Source organism: Lolium perenne, chromosome 7 (assembly GCF_019359855.2).
Source record: "Lolium perenne isolate Kyuss_39 chromosome 7, Kyuss_2.0, whole genome shotgun sequence".
Taxonomy (NCBI): domain Eukaryota; kingdom Viridiplantae; phylum Streptophyta; class Magnoliopsida; order Poales; family Poaceae; genus Lolium; species Lolium perenne.
In genome coordinates, this window is record NC_067250.2 from 264,677,661 (window position 1) to 264,701,581 (window position 23,921).

At 45.1% G+C, this 23,921-nt stretch overlaps 2 protein-coding genes across 2 annotated transcripts; one reads left to right on the forward strand and one right to left on the reverse strand.

Moving 5' to 3' along the window:
- Window positions 1-1,711: 1,711 nt before the first annotated feature.
- LOC127312704 (cinnamoyl-CoA reductase 1-like) lies at window positions 1,712-23,919 on the reverse strand. Its single transcript, XM_051343245.2, has 6 exons — window positions 23,426-23,919; window positions 20,599-20,768; window positions 19,379-19,564; window positions 3,128-3,290; window positions 2,402-2,591; window positions 1,712-2,041 (listed from the first exon to the last, which is right to left on the reverse strand). The coding sequence occupies exons 1-6, from the start codon at window positions 23,547-23,549 to the stop codon at window positions 1,909-1,911; spliced, it is 966 nt and encodes a 321-aa protein (XP_051199205.1). The 5' UTR covers window positions 23,550-23,919; the 3' UTR covers window positions 1,712-1,908.
- On the forward strand, window positions 15,867-17,303 carry LOC127312701 (uncharacterized). The gene is made up of 2 exons (XM_051343242.2): window positions 15,867-16,901; window positions 16,985-17,303. The coding sequence occupies exons 1-2, from the start codon at window positions 15,873-15,875 to the stop codon at window positions 17,180-17,182; spliced, it is 1,227 nt and encodes a 408-aa protein (XP_051199202.1). The 5' UTR covers window positions 15,867-15,872; the 3' UTR covers window positions 17,183-17,303.
- Window positions 23,920-23,921: the final 2 nt, after the last annotated feature.

The window sequence follows — 23,921 nt, forward strand, 5'->3', positions numbered from 1 at the left end:
GTGCCGCCCCCACGCCTGAGATAGGCGTGAGGGCGGCTAGACATGCAAGGGTTGCACTACGTAAGCATGTTTATACGAAGAGCTATGCTAACCCTAACACATCTATGATAACTACGTTGCGCGCCATCAAAGACGCTTCAGTACGCGCAACGCATGAACAACGTGGGGCTTGTGCTGCCTAGATCGCAAGATGCGATCTAGGCAGCATGTCGCTTACCTGATTGAAACCCTCGAGACGAAGGAGTTGGCGGTGCGCCGAGATTGGTTTGTTTTGGGGTGAACGTTGTGTTGTTGTTTATTCCATAAACCCTAGATACATATTTATAGTCCAAATGGACTTTCTAATTCGGACGTGCACCTAACCGTGCACGAGTAAAACTCTAACTTTTAATCTAAAGATACGATCTACTATATTACAGATACAATGAGCAATTCAGCCCAATTTCGTGTATAAGGCCAATTCTTGTTTTTCCCTTCCATGTATATCTTCAAGTCTTTCTCAATCGTGGCCCACCTCTGACTCGGTCAAATTCTGGTGATAACAGAACCTTGTCTCGCTCAAGTCCACATCAGGCACAACACCGCCCTCTATAACTTGCAGGGCAAAAGTAAGCATCAAATACTCATTGATCGTAACAAAAACATTTAGAATGGGTCGTAACACAAACAACTTTGGAGGAAAATTAATGTAGACAAAATCCCCAAAACACAATTGCAACATACATTAAATCCTTCCAAATACATGTCTTGAATCATTCCACATGTCGCTTATGTGTACATGGAAAACAACATACACTCTTGTAGCGTGTTGAAACACCGGACGCAACACAAAAAATGCTTCGCCGCTTTCAGCGACAATGACCACAAATACGCCTCGCCAGAACCTGTTGGAGTCTTAGAACCATTTCATTGTTCATCTCATACTATCAAAGTCGGTAGAGCTGCTCCGCTAGCTGGTCGCTGAATTTCCTCGTAGAGCAACAGAACACCGTTAAAATTCCCGAGCATAAAACCATCAACCAGTGGGTTATGTATGATCTGGAGAGGGCGGAGATGATCCTTCTTAGGAAAAAAAAGAGTACACTACTGAAACACATACTCAGAGCTTTGTGTTTCCCATGTTTATAATGGGTTTTGACTATGATCAATTTTGCATAAAGCTTTGATTTCAAGAGAATCACTTCTTCCTTTGCGATTAAGCAATGTAAACCAGGGACTTATTTGGTCAAATTAAAAATATGAGAAATGGAAGGACTAGAAAAAAATATGATTATATTTAATTGGTTATAAGTATGATTCTTTTTTGCATAAAGATCTTCTTTCAAGTAAATCACTTCTTTTTTAGAATAACAATGCACATCAGGGATTTCTTTGGTCAAGCTGAAGATCACTGGTGGACTCAACTGAAAATATCGGAGAAGGAAGGACCAGCTTGAGCATCACCTTTGTTTTCCTTGAAGGCAATGATCATCTAGAAAATAAAATATAGTCATTAGTTAAAGCGTCAAACGGACTTCATATCATATCTTTTTTTAGTTCCATTGACCCAAAGAAACCCAGGCAATGAGGAATTTTAGGACGCTTGCACGTCTTCTAATTATGTTTTTCGGGAAGATGGACAATCTACTCATCTAACTCGGGATGTCCGATTTTGATACCATGTTGATCCAGTTGAAAAGAAAACAGGGAGCATATTTTCACTGGGGTAAAAACATGCAACATATTCATACTTAAACAGGTTCGGCCATCTGAGTGAAAATATGTTTCACACAAAATATTTATTTTTTCTATGGCAACATGATTCTCTTGATGATTGTGTCACCAACTTATTTTGTTTCACTGTTTACATGAATCAGAAAGAATTTGCAAGTATAAACAGCCAAACTTGTCCCAGTTGTAGTTGGATGCTCAGTTTAGGACACCAGATGCTCTGTAGGATTCAACGCTGTCTCTCAGGGTCTTCTCTAGAGGCCTGAAGGTCCACCCTAGCTTCTGGAGTTTCTCCGGACTAAAAATCATATTGTCTTCCACTTCAGTAAAGCTACAAGACAATTTGGAGAGAAAAAAAAAATGAGTTCCAAGTTAAACATTGAAAAGCAGGAGGGAAGGCCAGCATTGAGCTGCATGTGTTTTAACATCGAATATGGCACAGTATATAAACGGGAAACTCCAGTATGCTTTATCCAATTTTCCAGCCCTATTCAAATACCTTTGAGTGATATACATACATGCTTATCTCAGAAAAATACATGGACTTTGAATTCTACACAAAGTCAACCAAAGGTTGATCATCCTTCTTTTTAAGGGAATGTCAAGTTGTCAACTACCTCATAACATGGATAAATAGAATAGCTAGCACGTGTAATATAACACAAAGTTGCCTGCTGAGAAAAAGGTTTACCTTTTCGGATAAGTATAAGTTGGATATAAGGTCTTCAGAATATTTATCATATCAGAGACTTTTACTGGAGGTGAATTGCAGATGTACCGTCCAGACATATCTGATTTTTCATATGACAGAAGAAGAGCATCGGCAACATCACGAACATCCACTACATTCCTGAGTTTATTTTCTACAGTCTCATGTTCTCCTGCAAAAGAAAGCTATATCAATTTTTACAGGAACATAATTATAAGCATTAACTAGTTCAGTGAACAACTTGATTTTAGTTATGTGGAGGTCTTCTATGCTATTGATTAATATGCTTTGTTGAGTTGGATACAGGCACCCAGTGCACACCTATCATTTCTGGTATCCATGTTTAAAAATAGCAATGCTGAGTACTCCCTCCGTCCCAGTTCGCAAGGCAAATTTCCAAAAAATATTTGTCCCAAAATCTCTCACCTCCTAGGCACATTTTGCATTTAATGTGGGAGTAAACTAATTCATTTTTGCATGCAAACACTCCTCTTTTCATCTCCCACCACGCACTAGTACTCCATGCATGTGAAAGCACCACACACTAGTACTCCATGCATGTAGAAATCTTGGCCAATGAGATTTCACCTTGGACCAAGATATTGGCAAATTTTGCCCTGCGAACTGGGACGGAGGGAGTACTATATTCTTATTTATACAACCGCATTAAAACCAAGAGAGGTGTAAATAAATACGTAGTACACCCACCTTTGAAATAATTAAGAAGTACTTTACTGCTAGAGTTTACTGTAGACTGCATCAAGGGTCCAATTACCAATGATGGGCAAATAGTTACGATGTCCAACCCAGTTTTTGCTGCATAAGCAAAAGCCTCACGCTCTGCCAGCGTTTTGGATAGGTAATACCAATCCTATCAAAATAACAACACACATTATTTGTTTTAAACGGGTGGTCCAAAAAAAATTCAAAACGGAGGGAGTAGGAAATAAGAGACCAGGAACATCTTGTGTGGTTAGCAGAAGAATGTTGTATTATCATAAAGCTGTAAGCTTGTACGGAGTACCATGTATTGATTGGGCTTCCTTTAAAAAAAAATAGGATGGAGGACAGGGATAGGCGTTATGGGTTCGGTTCCAAATAGGATGTTATGGATTTGTTTGAACCAAAATGAAGATCTATGTGCAGATTATCACCCACTGACAGCAGTAGCAATGCATGTTTTGGACCATACAGAATCCGGACAGGACACATTATATTGAAGTGGCTGTTGACATGAAATTTGGACAGGTATTCTGATGCTGCGTTGCGGTGTTGCAATAGGTATGTGAGTGTGTGTAACAGGATTTTAGTGCTGTTTTTGCAGCTAAACACTTGTACTCCCTCCGACCCGAAAAACTGGGCGCGCTGGCGCTCTAATTCAATTTACAGAAAACCCCTTTGAATTTTAAAAACTTTTGCAATCAGGTCCTCCATCGTGTTCCTCGCATCCTGGAGACCACCGCGCGCCTCTGCTCCCCGGCGATCGCGCGCCTCTGCTCCCCGGCCACCGCGCGCTCCCCGGCGACCGCGCCGCTGCTCCCCGGCGACCGGGGGTCTTAATTACCACTGCTTAGCTTTCAATTTGCCTCTGACCATCAAATTAAATGTGAATAACCCGTCCTCCTCTCTTTGAAACAAGGGGCGCTTCCGGTTCTGTGCGTGCCCTTTACTTTAATTATTTCAAATTATTTTATTTGGAATTTGACCATTTCCACAGGTACTTTAGGTACTTTTTTTCTTTATTTAGAAAGTATAAAGTTCTTTTTCGAAAGATTACCCCTGTCTTTGTTTATGCTTCGGATTAGAGCAAATGACTCTGATTCGTCCACGCCTACGAATCAGTCGACATTTTGTACAAATTTTACGCGCGCCGCTGCTGTCCGGCGACCGCGCGCTCCCGGCGATCAGCGCGCTGCTCCCCGGCGACCGCGCGCCTCTCGCTGTCCCGGCCACCGCGCGCTCCGGCGATCGCGCCGCTGCTCCCGGCGACCGCGCGCTGCTCCCGGCGACCGCGCGCCGCTGCTGTCCGGCGACCGCGCGCCGCCCCTGCCCAGGCGACCTCGTCGACGGAAGGGTCGAGCTCGCCGACGGAAGGCTGGAGCAAGGTCGCGCCGGTGGAGGGCGCCGGAGCGGGGTAGCAAGGTCGCAAGGACACGAAGGCCGCGCCGGTGAAGGACGAGCCGCCGGAGAACTGCAGCGTTTCCAACCTCGCCGGAGTATCCTCATCGCTGCTGCCCCCAGGCAGGTGAGCTCGGCCTCTTCTTTACCTTGTGTTCCCGACTCATCCCGACGGCGAGAGACGATCGGCTTCTCAGCACGCTCCTGAAACGCAACGCCGAATGACAGCATTCTGTGTTAACATCATAGCACAAAATAACTGGCAAGCAATTATATGAACACAAAAGAAGGCTTTACGATGTAGTGGAGTGCACATCATCCTCCAATTTTGCTGGAAGCGACTCCCTGTAAGGTTTAGTAGTGTTCTCATTTGACCTGTTAAGGCATGTCAAACATTTCAGCGTAAGAAAACAACAAGACCTGCTTAAAAAAATGTAGGATAACGTTGCATAGAAAACAAAAATTTTCCTACCGCGAATACGCAATCCAAGCCAAGATGCAATCTAGAAGACGGTAGCAACGAGGGGGTATCGAGTCTTACCCTTGAAGAGATTCCAAAGCCTACAAGATGAGGCTCTTGTTGCTGCGGTAGACGATCACTTGCCGCTTGCAAAAGCGCGTAGAAGATCTTGATCACGATCGGTTCCGGCGCCACGAACGGGCAGCACCTCCGTACTCGGTCACACGTTCGGTTGTTGATGAAGACGACGTCCACCTCCCCGTTCCAGCGGGCAGCGGAAGTAGTAGCTCCTCTTGAATCCGACAGCACGACGGCGTGGTGTCGGTGGCGGTGTAGAAGTCCGGCGGAGCTTCGCTAAGCAAACCGGACAATATGAAGTGGAGGAGCAAAGCTAGGGTTTGGGAGGGGGTGGCCGGCCACTCAAGGGGGGCGGCCAAGCTATGGTCTTGGGGTGGCCGGCCCCCTCCCTTGGCCCCTCATTATATAGGTGGATCCCAAGTGTTGGTGTCCAAGTCTTCGAATAAGACCCGAAACCAAAACCTTCCATAGGAGGGGGCAAACCTAGCCCAACTAGGACTCCCACCCAAAGGTGGGATTCCCACCTCCCATGTGGGGGGGTGGCCGGCCCCCTATGGTGGAGTCCACTTGGGACTCCACCCCCACTAGGGCTGGCCGGCCATGGAGGTGGAGTCCCTTGTGGACTCCACCTTCCTTGGTGGTTTCTTCCGGACTTTTCTAGAACCTTCTAGAACCTTCCATAGAACCTTCCGCGACATTTTATTTCACATAAAATGACATCCTATATATGAATCTTATTCTCCGGACCATTCCGGAACTCCTCGTGATGTCCGGGATCTCATCCGGGACTCCGAACAAATATTCGAACTTCATTCCATAATTCAAGAACTACCATTTCAACATCCAACTTTAAGTGTGTCACCCTACGGTTCGAGAACTATGCGGACATGGTTGAGTACTCACTCCGACCAATAACCAATAGCGGGATCTGGAGATCCATAATGGCTCCCACATATTCAACGATGACTTTAGTGATCGAATGAACTATACACATATATTACCAATTCCCTTTGTCTCGCGATATTTTACTTGTCCGAGGTTTGATCTTCGGTATCACTCTATACCTTGTTCAACCTCGTCTCCTGACAAGTACTCTTTACTCGTACCGTGGTATGTGGTCTCTTATGAACTCATTCATATGCTTGCAAGACATTAGACGACATTCCACCGAGAGGGCCCAGAGTATATCTATCCGTCATCGGGATGGACAAATCCCACTGTTGATCCATATGCCTCAACTCATACTTTCCGGATACTTAATCCCACCTTTATAGCCACCCATTTACGCAGTGGTGTTTGGTGTAATCAAAGTACCTTTCCGGTATAAGTGATTTACATGATCTCATGGTCATAAGGACTAGGTAACTATGTATCGAAAGCTTATAGCAAATAACTTAATGACGAGATCTTATGCTACGCTTAATTGGGTGTGTCCATTACATCATTCACACAATGACATAACCTTGTTATTAATAACATCCAATGTTCATGATTATGAAACTAATCATCCATTAATCAACAAGCTAGTTTAAGAGGCATACTAGGGACTTCTTGTTTGTCTACATATCACACATGTACTAATGTTTCGGTTAATACAATTCTAGCATGATATATAAACATTTATCATAAACATAAAGATATAAATAATAACCACTTTATTATTGCCTCTAGGGCATATCTCCTTCAGTCTCCCACTTGCACTAGAGTCAATAATCTAGATTACATTGTAATATACCTAACACCCATGGTATTCTGGTGTTGGTCATGCTTTGCCCTAGGGAGAGCTTTAGTCAACGGATCTGCTACATTCAGATCAGTGTGTACTTTGCAAATCTTTACTTCTCCATCTTCGATGTACTCGCGAATCGAGTGGTAACGCAGCTTGATATGCTTCAGCCTCTTGTGTGACCTTGGCTCTTGTGCATTGGCGATGGCACCCATGTTATCACAAAGAATGATTAATGGGTCCAATGCACTCGGAACCACACCGAGCTCTACAATGAACCTCTTCATCCATACCGCTTCGATGAAGCCTCTGAAGCCGCTATGTACTCTGATTCTGTTGAAGACTTCGCCACCGTGCACCGCTTCGAGCTTGCCCACTCTTTGCAGCACCATTCAATATAAACACGTACCTGCATTGTGACTTAGAGTCATCAGGATCAGTGTTCCAACTTGCATCGGTGTAACCGTTTACAACGAGCTCTTGGTCACCTCCATAACAAAGAAACATATCCTTAGTTCTTTTCAAGTATTTCAGGATATTCTTGACCGCTGTCCAGTGTTCCATTCCTGGATCACTTTGATATCTGCTAGTCAAACTAACAGCATGTGCTATATCCGGTCTAGTACATAGCATGGCATACATGATAGATCCTACTGCCGAGGCATAGGGGATGTTACACATCCTTTCTCTTTCTTCTGCTCGTAGCCGGTCCTTGAGTTTTACTCAATACCTTGCCTGTAACATAGGTAAGAACCCTTTCTTACTTTCGTCCATTCTAAACTTCTTTAGAATCTTGTCCAGATATGTACTCTGTGATAGCCCTATTAGACGCCTTGATCTATCTCTATAAATCTTGATGCCTAATATATACGATGCTTCACCAAGGTCTTTCATTGAAAAACTATTATTCAAATAACCCTTAACACTGCTTAATAGTTCTATATCATTCCCGATCAATAATATGTCATCTACATATAATATTAGGAATGCTACAGAGCTCCCACTCACTTTCTTGTAAATACAGGCCTCTCCATGACACTGTATAAACCCGAAGTCTTTGATCACCTTATCAAAGCGTCGGTTCCAACTTCTCGATGCTTGCTTCAGTCCATAGATTGAACGCTGAAGTTTGCATACTTTGTCGCATTTTTAGGATCGACAAAACCTTTGGGTTGTACCATATACAACTCTTCCTCAATGTCTCCATTAAGGAACGCCGTTTTGACATCCATCTGCCAAATCTCATAATCGAAAAATGCAGCTATTGCTAACAAAATCCTCACAGATTTCAGCTTCGCTACAGGTGAGAAAGTCTCATCGTAGTCAACTCCTTGAATTTGTCGGAAACCCTTTGCGACAAGTCGAGCTTTATAGACGATAATATTACCATCAGCATCTGTTTTTCTCTTGAAGATCCATTTATTTTCGACAGCCTTTCGGCTATCGTAAGTCTACCAAAGTCCATACTTTGTTATCATACATGGATCCCATTTCGGATTTCATGGCTTCTTGCCATTTGTTGGAATCTGGGCTCATCATCGCTTCTTCATACGTCGCAGGGTCCTCATCATTGTTATCCACAATCATGACATTTAGACAAGGATCATACCAATCAGAGTGGCACGTTCCCTTGTCGATCTGCGAGGTTCGATGGTTTCCTCGTTCGAAGTTTCATGATCATTATCATTAGCTTCCTCTGTTGCCGGTGTAGGCGGTACAGTACAACTTCCGCATCTTGCGCTACTCTGATCAACGAGTATAGATTCATCAATCTCATCGAGTTCTACTTTTCTTCCAGTCACTTCTTTAGTGAGAAATTCTTTCTCAAGAAAGGTTCCGTTCTTAGCAACAAAGATTTTGCCTTCGGATCTGTGATAGAAAGTGTATCCTATAATTTCCTTAGGATAACCTATGAAGACGCATTTCTCCGCTTTGGGTTCTAGCTTGTCCGGTTGTAACTTCTTTACAGAGGCTTCGCAACCCCAAACTTTCAGAACGATACTTAGGTTTCTTATTAAACCATAATTCATACGGTGTCGTTTCTACGGATTTTGATGGTGCTCTATTTAAAGTGAATGCGGCTGTCTCTAATGCATAACTCCAAAATGATAACGGCAAATCAGTAAGAGACATCATACTACGAACCATATCTAAGAGAGTTCGATTACGACGTTCGGACACACCGTTTCGTTGAGGTGTTCCCGGCGGTGTCAATTGTGAAAGTATTCCTCATTTCTTTAAATGCATGCCAAACTCATAACTCAGATATTCACCTCCACGATCAGATCGTAGAAATTTGATCTTCTTGTTACGTTGATTTTCTACTTCACTTTGAAATTCCTTAAACTTCTCGAAAGTTTCGGATTTATGTTTCATGAAATAGATATACCCATATCTACTCAGATCATCTGTGAAGGTTAGAACATAACGATAACCACCGCGCGATGCTACGCTCATTGGTCCACATACATCGGTATGTATGATTTCCAATAAGTCAAGAGCTCGCTCCATCATACCAGAGAATGGAGTCTTTGTCATTTTTCCCATTAGACATGCTTCGCATCTATCAAGTGACTCAAAGTCAAGTGATTCAAGTAATCCATCAGTATGGAGTTTCTTCATGCGTTTCACTCCAATATGACCAAGACGACAGTGCCACATATAAGTAGAATTATCATTTAGTTTAATTCGCTTAGCATCAATGTTATGTATATGTGTATCACTACTATCGAGATCTAACAGAAATAAGCCATTCTTTTGTGGTGCTTGACCATAAAAGATATTATTCATAAAAATAGAACAACCATTATTCTCAGACTTGAATGAATAACCGCCTTGCATTAAACAAGATCCAGATATAATGTTCATGCTCAACGCAGGTACATAATAACAATTATTTAGGCTTAAAACTAATCCCGAAGGTAGATGTAGAGGAAGTGTCCCGATCGCGATCACATTGACCTTGGATCCGTTGCCCACGCGCATCGTCACTGCATCTTTCAGCAGTTGTCGTGTATTCTTTAGTTCCTGTTTCGAGTTACAAATATGAGCAACCGAACCAGGATCAAATACCCAGGTACTAGAACGAGAACTAGTGAGATAAACATCTATAACATGTATATCAGATATACCTTCTTTCTTCTTCTTGACAAGGCCGCTCTTTAGATCAGCCAGATACTTGGAGCAATTACGCTTCCAGTGTCCCTTCTCCTTGCAGTAATAGCACTCAAGATCGGGCTTAGGGCCGTTCTTAGGTTTCATAGGAGGCGTGGCAGCTTTCTTGCCACCCTTCTTGAATTTTCCCTTAGACTTGCCCTGTTTCTTGAAACTGGTGGTCTTGTTGACCATCAACACTTGGTGCTCTTTCTTGATCTCAATCTCAGCAGCTTTTAGCATGCCAAAGAGTTCAGGTAACTCCTTGTTCATGTTACGCATATTGTAGTTCATCACAAAGTTCTTGTAACTTGGTGGCAGTGATTGAAGGACACGATTAATCCCGATCTGTTAGGAATCACTATTCCCAAGTCATCGAGTTTCTTCGCATGCCCGGTCATGGCGAGCATGTGCTCACTAACGGAGCTGCCTTCTTCCATCATACAGTGAAGAAATGTTTCGATGCTTCATAGCATTCCATCGCCGCATGAGTCTCGAATATAGCTTTCAGCTCATTCATCAACTCATGAGGATCATGGTGCTCAAAACGTTTTTGAAGATCGGATTCCAGATCGCACAGATGGCACACCGAACTTGAGAGTACCGAGTTTTCCGAGTTGCGTAAACAGCTTTTACTTCATCGGATTCATCTTCTCAGAGGGTCACCTAGCGGTGCATCAAGCACAAATTGCAGATTTCCGCCGTAGAGGAAGATCCTCACATGACGGAACCAATCGGTGAAGTTGCTACCGTTGCTCTTAAGTTTCTCTTTCTCTAGGAACCGATTAAAATTGATTGAGGACGCCATCTCTACAACATATATTTGCAATAGTTTAGACTAAGTTTATGACAAATTGAGTTCAAATTTTAATTCAACATAATTAAAACCCTAGGTGAACTCCCACTCAAAACAATATCCCTCGCATTGTCTTAGTGATCACACGAACCAAATCCACCGCACCTAAACCCGATCATCACGAGAAAAGGTGTGATTTCAATGGCGAACACTCATAGTGTTCATCATATCAACCATATGATTCATGCTCTACCTTTCGGTATCACGTGTTCCGAGACCATGTCTCGTACATGCTAGGCTCGTCAAGGCCACCTTAGTATCTCGCATGTGCAAAAACGTCTTGCACCCGTTGTATGTACTTATCGAATCTATCACACCCGATCATCACGAGATGCTTCGAAACGATAAGACTTAATAACGGTGCTACTAAGGATGAACACTTTATTATCTTGAGATTTTAGTGAGGGATCATCTTATAATGCTACCGTCGCGATCTAAGCAAAATAAGATGCATAAAAAGGATTAACATCACATGCGCTCATATGTGATATGATATGGCCCTTTTGTTCTTGTGCCTTTGATCTTCATCTCCAAAGCACGGATATGATCTCCATCATCTTCGGGCATGATCTCCATCATCGTCGGCGTAGCACCAAGGTCAATGGCACCGTCTTCATGTTTGTCCTCCATGTAGCAACTATTACAACTACTTTGAAATACTACTCAACATGAAATTTAAAGACAACCATAAGGCTCCTGCCGGTTGCCACAATACAATAATGATCATCTCATACATATTCATCATCATATCATGGCCATATCACATCACCAAACTCTGCAAAAACAAGTTAGACGTCTCTAATTTGGTTTGCATATTTTACGTGGTTTAGGGTTTTCGAGAGAGATCTAATCTACCTACGAACATGAACCACAACGTTGATACTAATGTTTTCAATAGAAGAGTAAATTGAATCTTTACTATAGTAGGAGAGACAGACACCCGCAAAGCCTCTTATGCAATACAAGTTGCATGTCGAACGAGGAACAAGTCTCATGAACGCGGTCATGTAAAGTTAGTCCGAGCCGCTTCATCCCACTATGCCATAAAGATGCAAAGTACTCAAACTAAAGATAACAAGAGCATCAACGCCCACAAACCATTGTGTTCTACTCGTGCAACCATCTATGCATAGACACGGCTCTGATACCACTGTAGGATAACGTTGCATAGAAAACAAAAATTTTCCTACCGCGAATACGCAATCCAAGCCAAGATGCAATCTAGAAGACGGTAGCAACGAGGGGGTATCGAGTCTTACCCTTGAAGAGATTCCAAAGCCTACAAGATGAGGCTCTTGTTGCTGCGGTAGACGATCACTTGCCGCTTGCAAAAGCGCGTAGAAGATCTTGATCACGATCGGTTCCGGCGCCACGAACGGGCAGCACCTCCGTACTCGGTCACACGTTCGGTTGTTGATGAAGACGACGTCCACCTCCCCGTTCCAGCGGGCAGCGGAAGTAGTAGCTCCTCTTGAATCCGACAAAGACGACGGCGTGGTGTCGGTGGCGGTGTAGAAGTCCGGCGGAGCTTCGCTAAGCAAACCGGACAATATGAAGTGGAGGAGCAAAGCTAGGGTTTGGGAGGGGGTGGCCGGCCACTCAAGGGGGCGGCCAAGCTATGGTCTTGGGGTGGCCGGCCTCCCTTGGCCCCTCATTATATAGGTGGATCCCAAGTGTTGGTGTCCAAGTCTTCGAATAAGACCCGAAACCAAAACCTTCCATAGGAGGGGGCAAACCTAGCCCAACTAGGACTCCCACCCAAAGGTGGGATTCCCACCTCCCATGTGGGGGGGTGGCCGGCCCACTATGGTGGAGTCCACTTGGGACTCCACCCCCACTAGGGCTGGCCGGCCATGGAGGTGGAGTCCCTTGTGGACTCCACCTTCCTTGGTGGTTTCTTCCGGACTTTTCTAGAACCTTCTAGAACCTTCCATAGAACCTTCCGCGACATTTTATTTCACATAAAATGACATCCTATATATGAATCTTATTCTCCGGACCATTCCGGAACTCCTCGTGATGTCCGGATCTCATCCGGACTCCGAACAAATATTCGAACTTCATTCCATAATTCAAGAACTACCATTTCAACATCCAACTTTAAGTGTGTCACCCTACGGTTCGAGAACTATGCGGACATGGTTGAGTACTCACTCCGACCAATAACCAATAGCGGGATCTGGAGATCCATAATGGCTCCCACATATTCAACGATGACTTTAGTGATCGAATGAACCATACACATATATTACCAATTCCCTTTGTCTCGCGATATTTTACTTGTCCGAGGTTTGATCTTCGGTATCACTCTATACCTTGTTCAACCTCGTCTCCTGACAAGTACTCTTTACTCGTACCGTGGTATGTGGTCTCTTATGAACTCATTCATATGCTTGCAAGACATTAGACGACATTCCACCGAGAGGGCCCAGAGTATATCTATCCGTCATCGGGATGGACAAATCCCACTGTTGATCCATATGCCTCAACTCATACTTTCCGGATACTTAATCCCACCTTTATAGCCACCCATTTACGCAGTGGTGTTTGGTGTAATCAAAGTACCTTTCCGGTATAAGTGATTTACATGATCTCATGGTCATAAGGACTAGGTAACTATGTATCGAAAGCTTATAGCAAATAACTTAATGACGAGATCTTATGCTACGCTTAATTGGGTGTGTCCATTACATCATTCACACAATGACATAACCTTGTTATTAATAACATCCAATGTTCATGATTATGAAACTAATCATCCATTAATCAACAAGCTAGTTTAAGAGGCATACTAGGGACTTCTTGTTTGTCTACATATCACACATGTACTAATGTTTCGGTTAATACAATTCTAGCATGATATATAAACATTTATCATAAACATAAAGATATAAATAATAACCACTTTATTATTGCCTCTAGGGCATATCTCCTTCAAAAAATGCCTTTATGCCACTGATCAGTTAGTCCAACACTGCAGTGGATTAAAGCCTTGATAACTGGGTACAGATTAAGCAATGACCGAAATTGCAAATCCAATGTTCAGACCTGAAGTGTGGGTTTGCAAATCCACTGATCAGTTAGTCCAACACTGCAGTAGATGACCTACAATGTGGGTTTGCAATAAGAGAACTTACTCTTGGACTTCAGAAGAAGCATCATTTGGAGTTGAGTCCACCGATTCAGGCTTCACTGGCTGTGCCAAAGAAAAATGAAACCAAGTTACTGTACATTTAGAGGATTAGATGCTGATTGTTTGAAACAGAAACATGGTGGCGCTGGTTTATTGCTTCTGAAGTGTTGAAGGGTATTGTCTGGAGTAGGATTTCATGTTACCTTGTCTGGTTGTAGTTTGCAACCTTATGGAAGTAAATAACTGCAAAGGAAAATTAAAGTTTGCACTGCATATAAATTTAGACAGTGTTAACTGTCACTTGCATATAAATTCAAGTTTCAGAACTTTGAATGATTTGGAGTACTGCAATGGAGTACTGCTTGAAAGCACATTTTCTCATTCATATTATCACAGCAATATGCAGTAAGGACAAGGTTTGAGTACCTTTTCACAAAAAATCATGATCATTCCAGTTTTAGAAATACTCCAGTAAGAAAAGTGTAAAGTAGGTTGCTCCAGTAAACTATATATCATCATCCTACTCTACAAATACAATCTGAACCAAGCACACTCCAAGTTTCTTCTGTCAATGTAAACCATCTACAAATACAATCTGAACCATCTTCTGTCAATTATACCAAAACAATCAAAATCAAGCACCCCTAACAACAGAGACACCAGCTCTTCAAGAAATTCCCATCTCTCCGGAGTATCTATCGATCCACTGCATCTCCTAGGTCAATGGGGTACATGATAATAAAAAGGGGAGCAAGAGAAGCAGCGATCTCGCTCACCAGTTGCGCTGGCCGCCCTCCTTGAACTCGGGATCAAGCGCGCGCTTCCTTGCCTCGCCGACCCTCGTCACCCGCGACGCCGTGAAGAAGAACACCAGCAGAAGCCCCGCGAACCTGCAAACAGATAACTGAAGGAGTAAACAGAGAAAGGTTGAAAACAAGGAATTTGCTTAATTTCATCCAGATTATCATTTGTTCTTCCAAATTTTGATTTAAGACTTATGCCTTCCTTTTAGTACCATGACTGAATATATCAACATAAACACTACCATGTAATCATGGTCTGCAATGGACAGTAAGGTAACAATCAGATTAGTTGTCGTACCAGTTGCGGTGATGTTGGTGTGCTTCTCCACTAACTGCTCCTCCTCAGACCTGAAGTGGAACAAGAAGATTATATGAGCTTACACAATAATAACCATCAGTAGTATGCTACATTCATGCTTATAATATGGAACATTGTACAGTACTGACATGGATTTCTTTTCTGCAGAAAATGGTCCTGCTCATTGATATCAACTCAACTCCTCCAGAAGAGGAGGATGATGTAGGGAGGGTTCTGGATCTGAACTTCAGTCCACATACTCCACAAGAACAAGAATAAGCTGCTCAGCCAGGTCACATTCCAGACCAACAAGAACAAGAACAAACCGCGGAGCTAGAACAGAATCCAGAACAAGAACAAGAACAAGAACAAGAGCAAGAAGAACGTAATTTGCAGCGGAGCCGTAAGGATGTGCCAGAGAGAAGCAAATTTGCCTCATATATTGCATTGAAAGCTTTAGGCAAAGATAGACCTGTTGTGAAGGCAGATAAAGAAAATGTGGCTCAACTCTTGGGAATAAGTCTTCGGTCAGTCGAGAAGACATGGAAGAAGGCAATGGATCAAGAGGCCAGGAATGAAGTGGTTGATTTCTCCAATAATCGGAAGATGTGTGGAAGAAAGAGGAGAGAGCTTAATCTGGATGAAAGGGTTCCTCAAGTTCCATTGAACCAAAGGGGTACACTAAGGGCGCTGGCAAGGTCCCTTGGTGTCCCTTTCTCAACACTACAAAGACGGTTGGCATGGGGCGATTTAAGGCGCCATACTAATAGTCTCAAGCCATATCTATCTTTGGAAAACAGACTCAAAAGACTTCTATATTGCATCTCAATGATAGATGAACCATCAATAACAGATGCAAAGCTTATCTTCAAAATGATGGGGAACATAATGCACATGGATGAAAAATGGTTTGATATGACAAAGCGTAATCGAACATATTACCTAACTCCAGAAGAACCGGATCCAGTTCGCACTATCCGTAACCATAACAACATCGGTAAGGTGATGTTCCTAACTCTGGTTGCAAGACCAAGATTTGATGCACAAGGTAACATGACATTTGACGGAAAGGTCGGAATTTGGGCGTTCGTCATAGAGGATGTGGCCAAGTACAACTCAAAGTATCAGACAAAAGGCGATTTGATGCTAAAGAATCTCAATGTTACTAGAGACGTGATGCGGGAATACCTCTGTGAGAAGGTAATTCCAGCAATTGTTGAAGTATGGCCCGACGATGGAGACGTGGGAACCATATGGATACAACAGGACAATGCAAGAACACATGTTCCGCCTGATGATCCTATTTTTCAAGCCGCCGTAAAAGCTTCAGGATTGGATATTAGGTTGACTTTTCAACCTCCTAACTCCCCGGATGTGAATGTTCTAGATCTCTACTTCTTCAGTTCAATCCAATCCTTGGCATTTGAGAGTGCACCTAATACTCTCAAAGAACTGATAGAATCAGTAGAACAAGCTTACGATGCATATGACGTGAATACACTTGCCAAAGTGTATGTCACCTTGCAGTCTGTTCTTGTGCAGATTATGAAAAACCAGGGTGGAAATACATACAAGCTAATTCACATGGGCAAGGACAGACTGATAAAGGAGGGAAACTTGCCTGACACACTAGAGGTTGATAGCGAACTATATGAAGAAACCTTAAAGTTGATAGAGGAATATGAGATGCAACTAAAGGAGGAAGAGATCAAGGCTACACAAGCAAAGAAAGCATCAAAGATAAAAGGAAGATCCCAATTAATTGTGGATAATGACCTAGTTATCACAGGAAAAGAATATGCCACATGGTTGGAGGACTCATCAAGCATTGTCCGTCCAAAGCGACGAGTCAAGATTGTATGTCCATGTCTTATTGCTTGTAATTTCTGTTTTAAGATAGTATGGACAATATGAGTAACTCTACCTGTTACTATTTACAGAAAAAACTTGATCTCATCCGGGAAAGACAAGTAAGCGAATTTGAAGTTGCAATACAAGAAGAGAAGCCTGAGGAGGAGAAGCGGAAGGGAAAACAACCAATAATACAAGAGAAGCCTGAGGAGAAGAAGGTGAGCAAAACAAGAAAACAACCGATAATAGAAGATACTAGAGCAAACAAGAGGCCAAGGAAGGCATAAAACAAACACCATGGCATCCTAAACAGCAATTCACATGGGCAAGCAAGCAATAGAAAATAGGTATCCATAGTTTATCATGTATCCATAGTTTATCAGAGTTATCATGCATACAGAGTTTATCAAGCAAACAAGCAATACAAGGAGAATCGATAAGAGTTATCATGTATCCATAGTTTATCTGAATATGTACTGACTCATATTGTCCATATATCTGAATGTAAAAATAAATCGGCAGTGACATCAGCTTATTAGAAAAGGTTGGAAGCAATTGAGTACTGTACCTAGTTTTCAGGCTTGCTCAGTTTTGGATATTTGACGATCAGGATTCTTATTCACTTACCCTGATGTGTGCATTGGATACAAGTCCTTACAAGAGCAATTGTTCACTAAGACACTGACTTTGCCTAACATATTACTCCAGCCATAAGTGCCTCAAGCCATCCACATAAATGAAGTGCATTTTTGCATTAAGAAGGAGCATTACATATGGACATTTCATAGAGAACATGGATTTGTGTCAGGTTAAGACCTGGCATCCAATGCAGGTAATTACTACACTTTGTGGTACTGTCAGACATTTGCATCTCTAACCAAGTCAGCATGCAACACTTCGGTAATTTGCACTTCAACATAAAATTAAATCTTACTTGGCAGCATATTCTACTTGGGAGTCTGGTCATTACAACCGAGCAAAATCAGAGACCACAAGCAACTCTAACTAACCATACAAGAGTTGACTGCACATCTTCAGGCTAAAAAAAGTGGGTAGAGAAGTAATTCACCTGAAGCCTGGTTTTTATGGTGTCGATGGGGTACAGAGCCGTCTCCACCACGACGCCGGCGGTCCCTCCGGCTATGACGCCCTCTGCGAGCAGATTAAGCAGTGCACGGAATCAGTCCCCTTCATCGGGTAAGAGGGGAGGAGGATTGGGGGGAGTTGGACGCACCTCCATTGTCATCCTCTTGAGGATTTTGAGCGGCAACAGCAACTGTCTGGTTCAATAGCATGCCCTCCATGGCTCTCCCATGCCAAGCAAACTTTGGACGCACCTGGAGGAAATTGAACAGCTTCTCTTCTCCGCCGCCACCCATGGCTTGGGTGGTGTCTCTCCCCGCCGCCAAGAACGCACCACTATGCGGGGAACAGAAGCTGGAGTCAGGTGAAATCTTTGCGGGCACAGGGGAGGCCCGCTGAGCTGTAGCTAGAAACAAAAATCTGCCGGAGGGAGAGAGGATTCGTACCTGAGGATTGGACAGGGAGCAGCAGCTCCCAGGCTGTTGTGGAGGAGGCGCACTCGCGCGCGATGTAGACGTCCAGGAGGAGGCCGAGGACGAGCCTGGGGAGCGGGCCTGGGGACTATCGTGAGGAGCGGTCCTGGGGACGAGGCGGCGACCTCGAGCAGAGGAAGGAGCGGACGCTCACGCGGGCTCCTGCAGGCGCGAGAACGGAGAACCAGCATCGGGGAGGGGCCGCAACGACCGGGAGCACGCAGGAAGCCTGAGGCGGACGCGGGGCGGCTGCCCAGGCTCGGAGTCTTTGCGCTGGGCAGCTGTCGGCCACGCGCGCGGCGACCGGCAGACCCTCCTCCTCCGGTGAGCTGGACGACGGCGCCGGCGAGGATTTGTGCAGCCGCCGTCGAAAAGAATCGAAATTGGATTGAAAAACATAGCCTTGATGAGCCTCGGCTAGGGTTTGTGGAGGGGCTGCGTAGCCAAGCTTCCAGGCCATGTGATCTACAGGGATCGACCGGAGATGGCCTGGGCGATGGTCGCGCGGCGAAGTGGTGGGCGGAATCGACCGGAGTTGGCCTGGCGCCGGCGGCGGGTGAAATGGGGAATGGGAGGCGAAGCTGGCTCACGAGGGACGAACTGATTTCTTCAGGTGAAAAAGTGCGGGGACATTTTTGTAAAATTACCCGCCCGCCCAGTTTTTCGGGTCGGAGGGAGTAGTGTACATTGAGCTTAGTGGTTTCTCCTTGAGTCAAAGTTGGAAACATGGTGGTTGATTTCCCCACCCTTTTATCTAAAAAAAAAGAGAGATACAATTCAAGATTAAAATCAACTCTTAGTCATACTACCTCAAAGAAACTCTTAGGTCGTGTACATTCCAAGCGAAAACATTGAATCGAAAGTTTAGGAGTCTATGCAATACAAATAGACTGTGTGGGCTAAACAATGAGGTGTTGCCTTACTTACTCCATTCTTTCTGCAGTGGTCCTCGTCTGACCAGCTGTCTTCATCAAAGGCTTTGCCCTCAGGCCAGCTAGGATTAGCGACGATAGCAGCGCCCGAAGAGACCATGATAACTCGCTTAACTTTTGCCTCATGGCAGGCCTTCAACACGTTCAGTGTGCCTGTTACAGCAGGAGCTATGATCTCTGCCTATAACAAAGCAGCAACGGTTCCATTTTCAGTAAATACTAACTTGTTAAAATTCAGCGATTTGTAATTATGTTTATGTTCCTGACAACTATTCACCTCTGGGTTGGTTTTTTTTTTTTTGAACAAGAACGGCCTCGAAAGGCCTGGAAGCATTAATTAAAAGCGGTGGGTACAGAAATTACAGCAATGCCCTTTTACATCTCTAGCCCTAAAAAACCTGAAATTTGAAGAAAAGACATTGCACTTTACAGAAAGGACCCTAGCAAGAAATCTGGAAAAGCAATCAGGTGCTCGGTCCCCTTCTCCACCGGTCGCCGGCGACCTCGAGGCGCAAGACGTCGAGGTCAGAGAGGAAGTAGCTCGGGGCGCTCTCCAATCCGACGAAGAACTACCAGCGACGGCCATGTCAACACCACCGGGGACGAACCACTTGGGGGTGTAGCCACGGCGAGCTCCGACGCTGTGTAGCAGAGGGCCTCCAGAGGAGGTTGGGCTTCTGGTCGAGGGCCGCCCTTCGGCCATCGAACACGGGGGCGAGGCATCGATGCCAGCAAATGTCCCCCAAGGAAGAACTCGCCAGACAGCACGGCAGCGCAACAGCATGCCAAGATCAACCAAAGCTTCCAAATAGCACCACCGAGGCATTTTATTGCAGCAAGAAGGGGTGGGGAAAACAAGAGCAAGACCAGCCAAGAACAGATCTCGCCATGGACGCGGCAGCAAGGTGGTAGCATGAGATCCACCGATGCTTTTCTTAGTTCCAAGAATCAGAGATTGAAGAACAAGAGAAATAGCATCACCAGATCCGGATCTGCCCACCTTTTTATTCGCCGGGGAGAAGCTACAAACTATAGAACCTAAAACTAGAAGAAGCCAGACCTCTCTCCCACCCACGGTCAGCCACCATGGCCGCCGGCGGCGAGGGGGAGAGAGGCCGGCGGGAGGAGCAAGGAGAGAAAGGCTCAAAGAGAGCAAACTCCACACAGGGTACTGTAGCACAACGAGAGCTGGGTGGGGGTAAAATAGCTATCCACCTCTGGGTTGGTTAATCGGCCAGAAGGGACAGGGCAGGCAACATGGAAGACGCCCTCGCAGCCTGCAATCGCTGACGCTACACTGTCATAGTCCAGCAGGTCAGCCCTGACAAGCTGCAATCTTTCGTCGGCGCCTTCTAGAGCCTTGAGATGGGCGTTCTTAGCATCACCTGAAGCACATTCACACACAAAAAAGCTTACCACTATGAGCAGTCCAGAGTCCAGGCTGCCATCGCATATCGCATAAGTACACCCAAACGATGTTCAAGATTTAAGAGCTACGAATGTAATACAGTATCTTGTGATATGCATCTCGGCGTTCCACCACACATTTTGCCCCACGAGAATGGATCTAGACAAAACGGAAAACTGCTGGAGCATCAAACTTTAGGATCTCAAAGAGCATACAACCACGAGCTTCAGTTGACTGACTCCCAAGTCCCAACAAGGGCTATTTGATAAAATGCCCCACTTTACTTTGCCATTTGACCCAAAGGACACATTTACTTTGACATGAATAGAATGCCCCACTTTACATTACTCATTTGCTAAAATGCCCCATTTGAATGATTTACTGCAAGTTAAAGTGGATTGATGCAAACCTGCCTAAGCTAATCTGTTAGTCGTCCGTATGGCCGTATCTCTCCCGTTGGGACAAAGCCAGGCTACGCCGCGACGAGCTGTCCGACTGTCGCGACGAAGCTCCGCGCCGCCCTCTCTCCGCCGCCGCGTCCCAACACTTCACCGCTCTCATCCAGACCACGAGTCGCCGCGACGCGCCGCCGCCGCCATCAGTGGCCCCGCCACGCCGGAGAAGTCGCCCTACCACAGGGACGCGGATGAAGGAGCTAAGAGGGACGCCGCGGGGAAAAGAAAGCACGACACTGGGCTTGGCTGCGGCGGCCGGCCGGCCGGTCATCGCCATCTCCCGACCTGTGCAAGTGCGTATTCGTATATGGAGGAGAGAGAGGCAGATGTGCATGGGTGGCCCAGCTCTACGTCAATCCGCTCAGGGCCAAAGGATTAATTGCAGGTTAGAGAACTAGGTTAAGACTTGACAGGATATTATTTCAACTAGTACCAGCAAATCACCTAAACGGGGCATACACTATATAAAAGTCATACACTTTTACCTCTTCATAACGATTTAAGTACTGTAGTTGAGCTAATTTCCTACGTTTTGCCTGCCCCGTAACATGACGCGTGTGCACCTGGCTCTGGTCGTTTGGGTATGACAGTTTTTATTCTTTTTATTTTTAACCGCATAGCCTACCGGTTACCGGCTGAGATCCTCTTTCGTTCGTATCCATTCAGAACTTTTCCGGTCATGTTGCTGCATTACGGTCCGGCTGAACTGTGCTACTCCTGTTTTTAGACCTAGCTTTGTCATAAAAAACGTGGCAGCCGCTTAGACAAATCTAGAGATATCCTGCCTCATTGACTGCATTAGAAAACTCCGGGCCTCCACTTCTCTTTCGGTCCTTCCCACAAAAAAAAGGAAACTCCGGGCCGCATCCTGCCCTCACCTCTTCATCTACCTCTGCTACCACTGCTTTTCCGAGGACGCAAACCAAGACGCTCCCTTTGCTCACCACCTGTAGGCTGTGGCCTCACCCACCTCAAAAATTTCCCACGGCTCTGAACCTCCTGACCATGGCGGCTGGGACACAAGGCTGAAGACGCCGTCCGCGTCGATTTCGTGGCCGGAGGAGGATGGTCACGGTGTTGGCGAAGAACATCTGGAGGATGACCCCATATGGGTGGTTGTCGTTGATGTCCTGGTGCAGCGGCACCCGAACCTGCACTCATCACATCGAGGGGGACAGGAAGACGGGGAGCGATCCGGGGATGGGGTGATGCCGTCCCAAAGAAGCGAAGGTCCCCGGCACGCCGCCCCCGAGCTCGACCGGAACCGGCGGCCACGAGTCCGAACGCGACCGTGATTACCACCTGGCCTTCTGGAATTCGAGGACGGGTAAGATTATTTTGACAGAACGAGGCCTACACTGGCGGCGCGGCTGCTTTGAGCACATCGTCTTTATCTTCCTCAAGACCAATGAGGTATGCAGCGCTACTGTTTGCAACAGCACTCTTTGCCTCCAATGATGTGGACAGCTCCAAATGCGGTTGTTGAGCCCCATAGATGATTTGAGGAGTCATTTCAAGGTGAGCCATGGGTTGTCTGATCGTATCTGTGATTAAATTTGGGGATTTCAGGTTTTTACACAGATCTCTGAACTCATCCTCTTTCATTGTGTAGGATATTTGGATTAAATGAAAAGGTGGAGCAGAGGTGAAGTGTGGCCAGTTTGAGAGAAATACATGGATATTCAGAATGCAATCCGATGAATTTTGCTTCTGTTTTTTCCTTTAAATTGAACCATGTTTGCATTTGAATGATATTTTGCAGTTACAATAGCACGAACCTATCCATCATTCCAGTAAACACAAGCAACAAGTATATGTCTTTATTTCAGGCCCATCACTCTTCAGATTTTACGCCACGGGCGCGGCGTGCCGCCGCGCCAATGCCTCCTAGTTTTAATAAATGGGCAATGTAAAGCAGGGCATTTCATCCATGCCAAAGTAAATATGCCCTTTGAGGCAAATGGCAAAGTAAAGTGGGGCATTTTATCAAATAGCCCTCCCAACAACCACATATTGTGGGCTTCACCTCTGTATCAACATCAACTACTCTCTACTGATCTGTTCCTACATACTACTACCTCATAAACATAGATCTTAGACGGCACAGCAAATGGAATAAGCATTCGGGGAATGGGAATGGAAGCGGATCAAAGCGAGGTGGACCGGGGCGTGCTCTTACCAGGATCGCGCACTGTGCCGCGAACGGTGTAGTGGCCCTTGGAGAGGAGGAGCTTGACGAGCCACGACGCGATGAAGCCTCCTGCTCCGGTCACGCACACGCTCTTCCTCGCCGCGGCCTCCATGTTCTTACCTTTTCTCCGCCGCTTCTACAGCTCTACTAGCTAACTGCTCCCTCCTCTGCTCTGTGCTGTCTGCTCTGCCGAGTTTGGTTGTTGAGCATCTCGCGAAGCTGCGCTGAGGTGGGCGGCAGTCGGCAGTTGCGCGGAGTTCAGAATTTCTTTTACATCTTTCTCCGTTTGGTCCTCGAATTTTGGCGAATCTATGCTTTAGGGCTTCTGCAGTGATAGAGCAAGGCAATTTTTTCCATTTTTTGGTAAATTAGAGCAAAAACAAAAGTGAGCTGGGCTCATTTATGCTGGACACTTAGGCGTATTCCTATGTTTTGATATGGATACCAATAATTTTGGCAAAAAAATGACGGTTTTGGGGAAATA